The 13,496-nt window shown below is 43.0% G+C and overlaps 1 protein-coding gene across 1 annotated transcript; it reads left to right on the top strand.

Annotated features, from left to right (window-relative positions):
• Window positions 1–5,180: 5,180 nt before the first annotated feature.
• LOC106578900 (pepsin A-like) lies at window positions 5,181–12,930 on the top strand. Its single transcript, XM_082965757.1, has 9 exons — window positions 5,181–5,283; window positions 7,591–7,741; window positions 7,996–8,054; window positions 10,967–11,111; window positions 11,255–11,451; window positions 11,740–11,856; window positions 12,007–12,148; window positions 12,366–12,464; window positions 12,611–12,930. The coding sequence occupies exons 1-9, from the start codon at window positions 5,228–5,230 to the stop codon at window positions 12,746–12,748; spliced, it is 1,104 nt and encodes a 367-aa protein (XP_082821883.1). The 5' UTR covers window positions 5,181–5,227; the 3' UTR covers window positions 12,749–12,930.
• The last annotated feature ends 566 nt before the right edge of the window (window positions 12,931–13,496 follow it).

Genomic DNA, 13,496 nt, shown 5'->3' with positions numbered 1-13,496 from the left:
GTGTAATTGACTCCAATGAGTGTAATTGACCCCAAAGTGTAATTGACTCCAATGTGTAATTGACTCCAATGTGTGTAATTGACTCCAATGTGTGTAATTGACACCAATATGTGTAATTGACTCCTAAGTGTAATTGGCTCCAATGTGTGTAATTGACTCCAATGAGTGTAATTGACTCCAAAGTGTAATTGACCCCAAAGTGTAATTGACTCCAATGTGTGTAATTGACTCCAATGTGTGTAATTGACTCCAATATGTGTAATTGACTCCTAAGTGTGAAATTGACTCCAATGTGTGTAATTGACTCCAATGAGTGTAATTGACTCCAAAGTGTAATTGACTCCAAAGTGTAATTGGCTCCAATGAGTGTAATTGACTCCAATGAGTGTACTTGACTCCAATATGTGTAATTGACTCAATGTTAGGAGTTGAGAAATAAAGTTGACATCAATAGAAAGAAGATATTCTCATATTTTCTACTGTAGGTAAATCCAACATATTTATTCTGTTGTTGCTAGCGATATTCGTAAAACATACAAATATATTTAGTATTTGTTTGACTTTTTGGGGTTTTGTTTTACATATTTTCTCAGGACCCATGCAGTACCTCTCCGGTTGAATAACCCTGCTTTACGGTGTTCTGCAGTTTAGAGATAAAAGACTTCCCACTGGGGACAGACGTCAGTTCAACGTCTAGTTTTTATTTACATTTGGTTCTGTTGTCAACTAATGTGAATAAAACGTGAAATCAACAAAATAATTCACCATCCCATTGGATTTAGGTTAAAAGTTGGGTGACAAAAAGACAAAATTCCCTTACGTTGACGACTTGTTGCAAATCCAATCAGTTTTTGAAGCAACATCTCAAGACATCAGTCAGGAAGTTGAAGCTTGGTCGCAAATGGGTCTTCCAAATGGACAATGACCCCATGCAAACTTCCAAAGTTGTGGCAAAATACTTTCAAAGTTGTGGCAATAAGGACAACAAAGTCAAGGTATTGGAGTGGCCTTCACAAAACCCTGACCTCAATCCCATGGATAATTTGTGGGCAGAACTGAAAAAGCTTGTGCGAGTTACACCAGCTCTGTCAGGAGGAATGGGCCAAAATTCACCCGACTTATTGTGGGAAGCTTGTGGAAGGCTACCCGAAACGTTTGCTACCAAATACTAATTGAGTGTATGTAAACTTCTGACCCAGTGGGAACGTGATGAAATAAATAAAAGCTGAAATAAATAATTCTCTCAACTATTATTCTGACATTTCACATTCTTAAAATAAAGTGGTGATCCTAACTGACCTAAAACAGGGAATCTTTACTAGGATTAAATGTCAGGAATTGTGAAAAACTGAGTTTAAATTATTTGGCTAAGGTGTATGTAAACTTCTGACTTCAACTGTACATATTCGGGGGACTGGGTTTGTTTACCTTTTACTTCTTGTGTATGTATCTATTGTATAAAAAAATATTTAAATAGAGTATAATTGTTTTAATCTCAAAGGACCATGGCAGATATATTTTTCTTTCTGATCAGTGAAGACATACGGCCACTTGGCCCAGAAGTAACATTGTGTTTTGTGTTGAATGTCCTTTATGTTTTCTATTTGAAACATATTGTGACATTTATCTTTAAATAATGACCAAGATATTTGTTAACATTGTGAATGTTCACATAAATGTGCCATGTTAGTTAACTCTTGACGGGCTCGCCCCGTATGCGGGATGGACATCCTGCGAAAAAATCCTATTGCCATTAGCATAACAAAATGTAATATATATTTTTTTCAAATATAGGACTATGTTATACTGTTTTATAGATACACCTCTCCTGAATCCAACCACATTGTCCGATTTCAAAAAGGCTTTACAGCAAAAGCAAAACATTAGATTATGTTAGAGGAGTATATCGTAAAAGTAGCCACATAGCCAATTTCCGACCAACCACATTCATCACAAATAACCAAAAAACAGCTAAATGCAGCACTAACCTTTGACAATCTTCATCAGATGACACTCCTAGGACATCATGTTACACAATACATGCATTCTTTTGTTCGAAAAAGTTCATATTTATATATAAAAACAGCATTTTACATCGGCGCGTGACGTTGACTAACTATTTTCCCTCAAATGCGTCCGGTGAAACAGCACTACAATTTACTAAATTACTATTCGAAAACATTTTTAAAATGTAATATTGTCATTCTAAGATTTATAGATTAGCATCTCTTGAAAGCACCTGCAATGCCAGATTTAAAAATAACTTTACTGGGTAATCACACTTTGCGATAAAAGGGGATGCGATACTCAGAAAAATAGGCTAGCAATACAGGTCAGCGCCATCTTGGAACAATCGCATATCAAATCTAGTCTTGTATACTATTGTCAATAATCCCTTACCTTTGATTATCTTCATGAGAAGGCACTTCCAGGAATCCCAGGTCCACAACAAATGTATTTTCGTTCGAAAAAGTTAATCCTTTACGTCCCAATAGCTTGTTCTTGTTAACGCGTTCTGAAGGCTGCTCCAAAAGTTCCGTCGGCCGCGGGACTTCTCTCTCAACAAAATGTATATATTTTTTTATTTAGGTTCGTTCAAACATGTCAAACGTTGTATAACCTCTCTAGGCTAGGCGGGACGAATTCGTCCCACCTACGTAACAGCCACTGCTATCCTGTGGCGCGATTTTCAAAACCTTAAAAATCCTATTACTTCAATTTCTCAAACATATGACTATTTTACAGCCATTTAAAGACAAGACTCTCGTTAATCTAACCACACTGTCCGATTTCAAAAAGGCTTTACAACGAAAGCAAAACATTAGATTATGTCAGCAGAGTACCAAGCCAGAAATAATCAGACACCCATTTTTCAAGCCAGCATATAATGTCACCAAAACCCAGAAGACAGCTAAATGCAGCACTCACCTTTGATGATCTTCATCAGATGACAACCCTAGGACATTATGTTATACAATACATGCATGTTTTGTTCAATCAAGTTCATATTTATATCAAAAACCAGCTTTTTACATTAGCATGTGACGTTCAGAACTAGCATACTTCCGGGGAATTCGCTAACATTTTACTAAATTACTCACGATAAACGTTCACAAAAAGCATAACAATTATTTTAAGAATTATAGATACAGACCTCCTCTATGCACTCGATATGTCCGATTTTAAAATAGCTTTTTGGTGAAAGCACATTTTGCAATATTCTAAGTACATAGCCCAGGCATCACGGGCTCGCTATTTAGACACCCGGCAAGTTTAGCACTCACCATAATCATATTTACTATTATAAAAGTTTGATTACCTTTTGTTGTCTTCGTCAGAATACACACCCAGGACTGCTACTTCAATAACAAATGTTGGTTTGGTCCAAAATAATCCATCGTTATATCCGAATAGCGGCGTTTTGTTCGTGCGTTCCAGACACTATCCGAAATAGTAAAGAAGTGTCACGCGCATGGCGCAATTCGTGACAATAAAATTCTAAGTATTCCATTACCGTACTTCGAAGCATGTCAACCGCTGTTTAAAATCAATTTTTACGACATTTTTCTTGTAGAAAAGCGATAATATTCCGACAGGGAATCTCCTTTTCGGCAAACAGAGGAAAAAATCCCAAAGGCGGGGGCGGTCGGGGTCACGCGCATAAGCCAGTGTCCCTTGATCGGCCACTTGAGAAAGGCGATAATGTGTTTCAGCCTGGGGCTGGAATGACGACATTCTGTTTTTTCCCGGGCTCTGAGCGCCTATGGACGACGTGGGAAGTGTCACGTTAGAGCAGAGATCCTTAGTAAATGATAGAGATGGAAAAGAAGTTCAAGAAATGGTCAGACAGGCCACTTCCTGTAAAGGAATCTCTCAGGTTTTGACCTGCCATTTGAGTTCTGTTATACTCACAGACACCATTCAAACAGTTTTAGAAAATTTAGGGTGTTTTCTATCCATATGTAATAAGTATATGCATATTCTAGTTACTGGGTAGGAGTGGTAACCAGATTAAATCGGGTATGTTTTTTATCCAGCCGTGTCAATACTGCCCCCTAGCCCTAACAGGATAACATAAATCTTTAGGGCCTTTTTCAACCAGAGCTCCAATAACATTCAAGGGGGACGATTGCATTGTCTTTCAAAACGTTTCGAAAGGGGAGGGTAGCCAGGGGTGCCGGCGTCATAATGGTGATGGCCCTCCTCATGTGACCACGTTCCACAGACTCTCATTGTGTCAGTTTTCACAGTAGAAGGGTCAAACCACTTTGTAAAGACTGGGGACATCTAGTGGAAGCAATAGGAAGTGCTCAATGAACCATTGCTCACGGTGTGATTTATAGGCAAAGTGATGAAGTTGAGTCCGCAATTCAGAATTCCACTTCCTGTTACGATCTGTCTCGGGGTTTTGACTGCCATATGAGTTCTGTTATACTCACAGACACCATTCAAACAGTTTTAGAAACTTTAGGGTGTTTTCTATCCACAAGTATTAATTATATGCATATCCTAGCTTCTGAGTTTGAGTAGGAGGCCGTTTAAAATGGGCACGAATTGTTTTCAAAAATCGCTGTAGCGCCCCCTATCCTAGGCGACCGTCAAAAGGTTAATGAAATAATCCCTGGCTGATAGGCATCGTATTCTAACAGAGATACAGAAGCCTTAATAAGGCTGCATAATCCAAAAGTAAACCGTGTGAGGGAAAAGTGTGCTGATAGGAGGGTATTTGCAAGTGGGGACCTTTACTTTATATCACTGAGTCAACACAAGACATCTCATCTCCTAGAGAGTTGTCCGGCAGGTTAGCCATTATATGATTAGAACTGGCACTTTTCAACAGTATACACACATTACTGTAATGTAGCCATTGGAACCAACATACTGTGGACTACCGAGGTAATCGACAGATTGACATTGTCTCGAGGTCGTCCATTATTTCACCAGTACTTATCATGGCAGGTGGAAACGCTCTTATCGTAGCGATAAAGGAATACAGAGGTAGAACTGTGGACCGTCTATATATAAGGCAACACACACACGTCTCAGATCACTCATCCACAGGCATCTACAGGTGAGTCTGGTTCCTTTCAAGGTCTCTACTTTGCTTGGTTTGCGCTGAGCAAAAGAACTGCGATACATTGCGTTTGATGGGTTGATTGACGAATTGCTTCTTTGCACAGGTGAACGAGTTCTACAGGGGACAGCTGAGCAGACCAGACATCGCATCATGAAGTGGGCTATCGTTCTGTGTGCCATGGTGGCTCTCTCCGAATGCATCATCCAGTATGTTAATCCTACTATACGCCTGTAATACTCCTGCAATACTCCTGCTATACTCCCGCTTTACTCCCGCTATACTCCTGCTGTACTCCCGCTATGCTCCTGCTATACTTCTGCTATTCTCCTGCTATACTCTTTCAAAACTCCCACTATTCTCCTGCTATACTCCCACTATTCTCCTGCTATACTCCAGCTATGCTCCTGTTCTACTCCTGCTATACTCCTACTATTCTCCTGCTATACTCCCGCTATACACCAGCTCTACTCCTGCGATACCTCTGCTATACTCCTGCTATACCCCTGCTACACTCTTGCTATACTCCAACTATTCTCCTGCTATTCTCCTGCAATACCCCTGCTATACCCCTGCTATACTCGTGCTACACTCCTGCTATGCTCCTACTATTCTCCTGCTATACTCCTACTCTTCTCCTACTTTACTCCTGCTATACTCCTGCTATACTCCTGCTATACCCCTGCTATACTCCTGCTATACTCCCGCTATACTCCTGATGTACTCCCGCTATACTCCCGCTATACTCCTGCTATACTCCTACTATTCTTCTGCTATTCTCCTGCTATACTCTTTCAATACTCCCGCTATTCTCCTGCTATACTACTACTATTTTTCTGCTATACTCCTGCTATACTCCTACTATAATTCCTGCTATAAGCAAGCTATACTCCTGCTATACTTCTACTATTATCTTGCTATTCTCCTGCTATCCCCCTCCTATACTCCTACTATATTCCTGCTATTCTCCCGCTATATTCCAGCTATACCCCTGCTGTACTCCTGCTATACTCCTGCTATACTCCTACTATTCTCCTGCTAACTCCCACTATACCCCAACTCTACTCCTGCTATACTCCTGCTATACTCCTACTATTCTCCTGCTATACTCCCACTATACCCCAACTCTACTCCTGCTATACTCCTGCTATACTCCCACTATTCTCCTGCTATACTCCAGCTATGTTCCTGTTCTACTCCTGCTATACTCCTACTATTCTCCTGCTATACTCCCGCTATACACCAGCTCTACTCCTGCGATACCTCTGCTATACTCCTGCTATACCCCTGCTACACTCTTGCTATACTCCAACTATTCTCCTGCTATTCTCCTGCAATACCCCTGCTATACCCCTGCTATACTCGTGCTACACTCCTGCTATGCTCCTACTATTCTCCTGCTATACTCCTACTCTTCTCCTACTTTACTCCTGCTATACTCCTGCTATACTCCTGCTATACCCCTGCTATACTCCTGCTGTACTCCTGCTATACTCCTGCTATACTCCTACTATTCTCCTGCTAACTCCCACTATACCCCAACTCTACTCCTGCTATACTCCTGCTATACTCCTACTATTCTCCTGCTATACTCCCACTATACCCCAACTCTACTCCTGCTATACTCCTGCTATACTCCCGCTATACTCCTGCTATACTCCTTCTATTCTTCTGCTATTCTCCTGCTATACTCTTTCAATACTCCCACTATTCTCCTGCTATACTCCTACTATTCTCCTGCTATACTCCCACTATACCCCAACTCTACTCCTGTTATACTCCTGCTATACTCCCGCTATACTCCTGCTATACTCCTTCTATTCTTCTGCTATTCTCCTGCTATACTCTTTCAATACTCCCACTATTCTTCTGCTATACTCCTACTACTCTCCTGCTATACTCCTACTATACTCCTGCTATACGCAAGCTATACTCCTGCTATACTTCTACTATTTCCTGCTATTCTCCCGCTATATCCCTGCTATACTCCTACTTTATTCCCGCTATATTCCCGCTATACTCCTGTTATACTCCTGCTATACTCCTGGTATACTCCTACTATTCTCCTGCTATATTCACACTATACCCCAGCTCTACTCTTGCTATACTCCTGCTATACTCCTGCTATACCCCTGCTACACTCCTGCTATTCTCCTGCTATACCCCTGCTATACCCCTGCTATACTCATGCTATACTCCTGCTATAATCCTGCTATACTCCTGCTATTCTCCTGCTATTCTCCTGCTATACCCCTGCTATACCCCTGCTATACCCCTGCTATACTCCTGCTATACTCGTGCAATACTACTATATTTACATTACACAACAGATCAGAAGGCAGTGAAAGAAATAATACCCCAAAATGAGTGAATGATTTGAATAGTCACACACAGTTGTTTAGCCTATGGTGCCATAAGGTTTATTGCAATGGTTTAACCAGAAGGTCTTGGACCTTTGACCAGAAACTTGCTGGAACTGAGCTGCTTGCCTAACCAGACTTTGTCCTCCTCTACAGGGTGCCGCTGATCAAGGGGAAGAGTGCCAGGGAGAGACTGGAGGAGCAGGGTCTGTGGGATGAGTACAGAGTGAAGTTCCCTTTCAACCCCACCAGGTTTGACGACCAGAGCCTCTCTGTCTCCAGCGAGCAGATGACCAACGACGCTGATGTAAGCATGAGAATGGATAGCACTTAACACTTTCCACTATGTAAGGCAGCAGAGAAGGCAGAAACACGTCTTTTGGCATCTTCTTCCTAATTTAATTATTGATTCACCAGGAGAACTTTAGTTTGAAATCAACAATTCCATTACTGATGACCTATAGGTATTCTGGTGTAATTCAGATAATTCTTATAATATCATAGGGTAGAGGGAGGTATTTATTAATAGAAATAATTATTTCATTATTTGATCTTCTCTAGTTGGCTTACTTTGGAGTGATCTCCATTGGAACTATAAGCTTTGACTATGTACAGACTCAGTGAACATAGCCTGGCTATTGAGAAAGGCCGCCGTAGGCAGACCTGGCTCTCAAGAGAAGACAGGCTATGTGCACACTGCGCACAAAATGAGGTGGAAACTGAGCTGCACTTTCTAACCTCCTGCCAAATGTATGACCATATTAGAGACACATATTTCCCTCAGATTACACAGATCCACAAAGAATTCGAAAACTCCCATATCTATTGGGTGAAATACCACAATGTACCATCACAGCAGCAAGTTTTGTGACCTGTTGCCACAAGAAAAGGGCAACCAGTGAAGGATAAACACCATTGTAAATTCAACCCATATTTATGTTTATTTATTTTCCCTTTTGTACTTTAACTATTTGCATATCGTTACAACACTGTACATATGTATAATATGACATTTGTAATGTCTTTATTATTTTGGAACTTCTGTGAGTGAACTGTTTACTGTTCATTTGTATTGTTTATTTAACTTTTGTATATTATCTACCTCACTTGCTTTGGCAATGTTAACATATGTTTCCCATGCCAATAATGTGCCTTGAATTGAATTGACAGAGAGAGAGGTCAGAACAGGATGATGGGGGAGAGAGAGAGAGAGGTCAGAACAGGATGATGGAGAGAGAGAGCAAGAGAGAGAGAGAGGTCAGAAGAGGATGATGGAGAGAGAGAGAGAGAGAGAGAGAGGTCAGAACAGGATGATGGAGAGAGAGAGAGAGAGAGAGAGAGGTCAGAACAGGATGATGGAGAGAGAGAGAGAGAAAGAGAGAGAGAGGTCAGAACAGGATGATGGAGAGAGAGACAGAGAGAGAGAGAGACAGAGAGAGAGAGGTCAGAATAGGATGATGGAGAGAGAGACAGAGAGAGAGAGAGACAGAGAGAGAGAGGTCAGAATAGGATGATGAGAGAGAGAGAGAGAGGTCAGAACAGGACGATGGAGAGAGAGAGAGGTCAGAATAGGATGATGGAGAGAGAGAGAGAGGTCAGAATAGGATGATGGAGAGAGAGGGAGGTCAGAATAGGATGTTGGAGAGAGAGAGAGAGGTCAGAATAGGATGATGGAGAGAGAGAGACAGAGAGAGAGAGGTCAGAACAGGATGATGGAGAGAGAGAGAGAGAGAGAGAACAGGATGATTCTCCATATTTCACCCAGTAGATATGGGAGTTTATCAAAAGCAGGTTTGTTTTTGAATTCTTTGTGGATCTGTGTAATCTGAGGGAATCTGTCTCTCTCTCACTCCTTCATCCTGTTCTGACCTCTCTCTCTCTGTCTCTCTCTCTCTCCATCATCCTGTACTGACCTCTCTCTCTCTCTCTCTCTCTCTGTCATTCTGTTCTGACCTCTCTCTCTGTCTCTCTCTCTCTCCATCATCCTGTACTGACCTCTCTCTCTCTCTCTCTCTGTCATTCTGTTCTGACCTCTCTCTCTGTCTCTCTCTCTCTCCGTCATCCTGTACTGACCTCTCGCTCTCTCTCTCTCTCTCTCTCTCTCTGTCATTCTGTTCTGACCTCTCTCTCTGTCTCTCTCTCTCTCCGTCATCCTGTACTGACCTCTCTCTCTCTCTCTCTCTCCGTCATTCTGTTCTGACCTCTCTCTCTTTCTCTCTCTCCGTCATTCTGTTCTGACCTCTCTCTCTCTCTCGCTCTCTCTCCGTCATTCTGTTCTGACCTCTCTCTCTCCATCATTCTGTTCTGACCTCTCTCTCTCTCCATCATCCTGTACTGACCTCTCTCTCTCTCTCTCTCTCTCTGTCATTCTGTTCTGACCTCTCTCTCTGTCTCTCTCTCTCTCCGTCATCCTGTACTGACCTCTCTCTCTCTCTCTCTCTCCGTCATTCTGTTCTGACCTCTCTCTCTTTCTCTCTCTCCGTCATTCTGTTCTGACCTCTCTCTCTGTCTCTCTCTCTCTCCGTCATTCTGTACTGACCTCTCTCTCTCCATCATTCTGTTATGACCTCTCTCTCTCTCCATCATTCTGTTATGACCTCTCTCTCTCTGTCATTCTGTTCTGACCTCTCTCTCTGTCTCTCTCTCTCTCTGTCTCTCTCTCTGTCATTCTGTTCTGACCTCTCTCTCTGTCTCTCTCTCTGTCATTCTGTTCTGACCTCTCTCTCTGTCTCTCTCTCTGTCATTCTGTTCTGACCTCTCTCTCTGTCTCTCTCTCTGTCATTCTGTTCTGACCTCTCTCTCTCCATCATTCTGTTATGACCTCTCTCTCTCTGTCATTCTGTTATGACCTCTCTCTCTGTCTCTCTCTCTGTCATTCTGTTCTGACCTCTCTCTCTGTCTCTCTCTCTGTCATTCTGTTCTGACCTCTCTCTCTGTCTCTCTCTCTGTCATTCTGTTCTGACCTCTCTCTGTCTCTCTCTCTCCATCATTCTGTTCTGACCTCTCTCTCTGTCTCTCTCTCTGTCATTCTGTTCTGACCTCTCTCTGTCTCTCTCTCTGTCATTCTGTTATGAACTCTCTCTCTTGTCTCTCTCTCTCCGTCATCCTGTTCTGAACTCTCCCTGTCTCTATCGCTCTCCGTCATTCTGTTCTGACCTCTCTCTCTGTCTCTCTCTCTGTCATTCTGTTCTGACCTCTCTCTGTCTCTCTCTCTCCATCATTCTGTTCTGACCTCTCTCTCTGTCTCTCTCTCTGTCATTCTGTTCTGACCTCTCTCTCTGTCTCTCTCTCTGTCATTCTGTTATGAACTCTCTCTCTTGTCTCTCTCTCTCCATCATCCTGTTCTGACCTCTCAATTCAATTCAATTGACTTTATTCACATGGCAAGTTCATTATTACTTACATTGTCAAAGTTACATATACACAAAGTATACATATAGAATGTATATATATATATATATATATAACGCACACACGCACAAACACACACACACAGACACGCACAAACACACACACACACAAACACTCCCAGACTAATCGTGTCTCCCCTCTTTCCAGCCAACCACAACAAGTTCAACCCCGGTTTGTCCTCTACCTTCAAGAATGCTGGAAAGAGCCTGTCCATCCAATACGGCACTGGCAGTATGACTGGCTTCGAGGGCTTCGACACCGTTGTGGTAAGGAACAGAATTCAACACAACAACATGAGGACTGGAATCATTGTGTAGATTTCAGAACTATCTCAAATATTCTCCTCTTCTTCCTTCTTCCTCTGCCCTCTTCTTCTCCTCCTCTTCCTCCTATTCCTGGTCCTCTGTAGGTGGGTGGGATCCCTGTGAAGAACCAGATCTTTGGGCTGAGTCAATCGGAGGCTCCCTTCATGGCTCATATGAAGGCTGATGGTATCCTGGGTCTGGCTTACCCCCGCCTGGCAGCCTCTCAGGCCACACCAGTCTTTGACAACATGATGACCCAGCATCTCGTCAACCAGGACATGTTCTCTGTTTACCTGACTCGGTGAGTGGTCAGAGTGGAGGTCAACCAGGGCTGTGTCTGAAATGGAACCGTAATCCCTATATAGTGCACTACTTTTGACCAGAGCCACATGGCTCCCACATACCATCATGGCTTGGCAGACATGGAACAATGAACTGACGCACCCTCTCTCTCTCTCTCTCTCTCTCTCTCTCTCTCTCTCTCTGTCCCCTCTTTCTCTCTCCCCCCCTCGCTCTCTCCCCCCTCTCTCTCCCACTCACACTCCCCCACTCTCTCTCCCTCTCTCTCTCTGGTGTCGTCCATCTTCAGTAACTCTGAGGTAGGTAGCATGGTGACCTTCGGAGGCATTGACCCCAACCACTACAACGGCCAGATCGCATGGATCCCCCTGTCCTCTCAGATGTACTGGCAGATCACCGTCGACAGGTACTGTTGCAGTTACAGAATGTTTTATAGGGTTATAAATGGTTATTAATGGGTTATATAATCCTATGAAACTGGTTGATGAAGTGGTTAAGTACAGTTCTCAAGCAGCCATCTCCTCCTGATCAGTGTATATATGTGTGTCCATTGCAGTGTGACTGTGAACGGCCAGATTGTGGCCTGTAACGGCGGCTGCCAGGCAATCGTGGACACCGGCACTTCTAATATTGTGGGACCTCAGGCCGACATCTCCAGCATGGCCCGTGCTGTGGGAGCCTACTCCGCCAACGGAGGCGTAAGTCATATAATATTGTTTTGGTGATGTGTCACGAAGAACCAGGCATAATGTTGTGTAAATGATTTGTTCCCATCACCACTACTGACGTAACTCAACAAGATCCAGAAAAGAACTCACACAGTCTACCTCACAAAGCAAACGCTGTTCTATTCATCGTCTCTCTCTCCTCTCATATCTCTCTCTCCTCCCTCTATTTGTGTCTCTCTCTTTTCAGAATGTGGTGAACTGTAACAACATCAACAACATGCCAGCGATGGTCTTCCACATCCACGGACAGGCCTTCACTCTCCCAGCCTCCACCTACGTCCGCCAGGTGTGTGTGCATGTGTGTGTGTGTGGTGTGTGTGTGTGTGTGTGTGTGTGTGTGTGTGTGTGTGTGGTGTGTGTAGATCTTACGTAGCCATGAAGTGACCGTAACATTGTTTTGACTAGTTCTCTCTCTCTCTGCCACCCATACAGTCCACCTACTATGGCTGCCGCACCGGTCTCCATTCTAGTAACTCTGACCTGTGGATTCTGGGTGACATCTTCATCCGACAGTATTATTCCATCTTCAGCAGAGCCCAGAACATGGTGGGTCTGGCCCTGGCTAGATAATCAAACACAGATCAACAATGGATCCCGTAACGCCATATGAACAACAAAATGAGCGTATCTCTCCAGTGCAATCATATCTATTCTAAAGCTAATTTGTGTAGTTTGTGATAGGAAGTGATACAGCTCTATGTCTATAACTGTTATTAGTTCATCCAAAATAATAAAATGGAGTCTTAGCGTGATGAGTGGTCTGATGTTCTTTTTTGGTTCCTTCGTGCTATGATTATGAATAAAGCACGCACTGCATAATCAATCTGAAAACATAAAAACTATGTCCATGCATCTATTCACTTCCTTTCCTGTAGTGCCACCATGTGGCCAATCATGTGACTACTCTATGGCCCCAAACTCTGTGCCAAAACTGGCAGAGTTGGTTGGAGAGTTGGACTTGCTGTGTCAAGCAAAAGTAGGCAACCACTCCACTGAGCCAGCCAGTCTTTTGACAATGGCAAGGCACATTGGATTATGGATGTTAAGACTCTCAAGCACACGGTCGTCATGAAAAAAATAAAAAATGCCGCTTTGCCCAGCTCCCTGCTAAGTACCACTCTCCTGAGAGGTGACAAGCCGCACAGCCAATGATTTAAATATACAATAGATCAGTGGTTCCCCAACTTTTTATAGTCCCGTACCCCTTCAAACATTCAACCTCCAGCTGACTACCCCCTCCAGCACCAGGGTCAGCGCACTCTCAATGTTGTTTTTGACAGCATTTTAAGCTTGCCACACACATACTATACAATACATT

Source organism: Salmo salar, chromosome 19 (assembly GCF_965601325.2).
Source record: "Salmo salar chromosome 19, fSalSal1, whole genome shotgun sequence".
Classification (NCBI taxonomy): Eukaryota; Metazoa; Chordata; class Actinopteri; order Salmoniformes; family Salmonidae; genus Salmo; species Salmo salar.
This window is presented reverse-complemented; position numbering and strand designations above follow the sequence as displayed.

Bases quoted from the DNA above. Each gene is read 5' to 3' on its own strand.
- LOC106578900 (XM_082965757.1), top strand. From the start codon at position 5,228: ATGAAGTGGGCTATCGTTCTGTGTGCCATGGTGGCTCTCTCCGAATGC. The intron at 7,742-7,995 runs GTAAGCATGAGA...GATCTTCTCTAG, and splicing joins AGATGACCAACGACGCTGAT to TTGGCTTACTTTGGAGTGAT. The intron at 12,149-12,365 runs GTAAGTCATATA...CTCTCTTTTCAG, and splicing joins CCTACTCCGCCAACGGAGGC to AATGTGGTGAACTGTAACAA.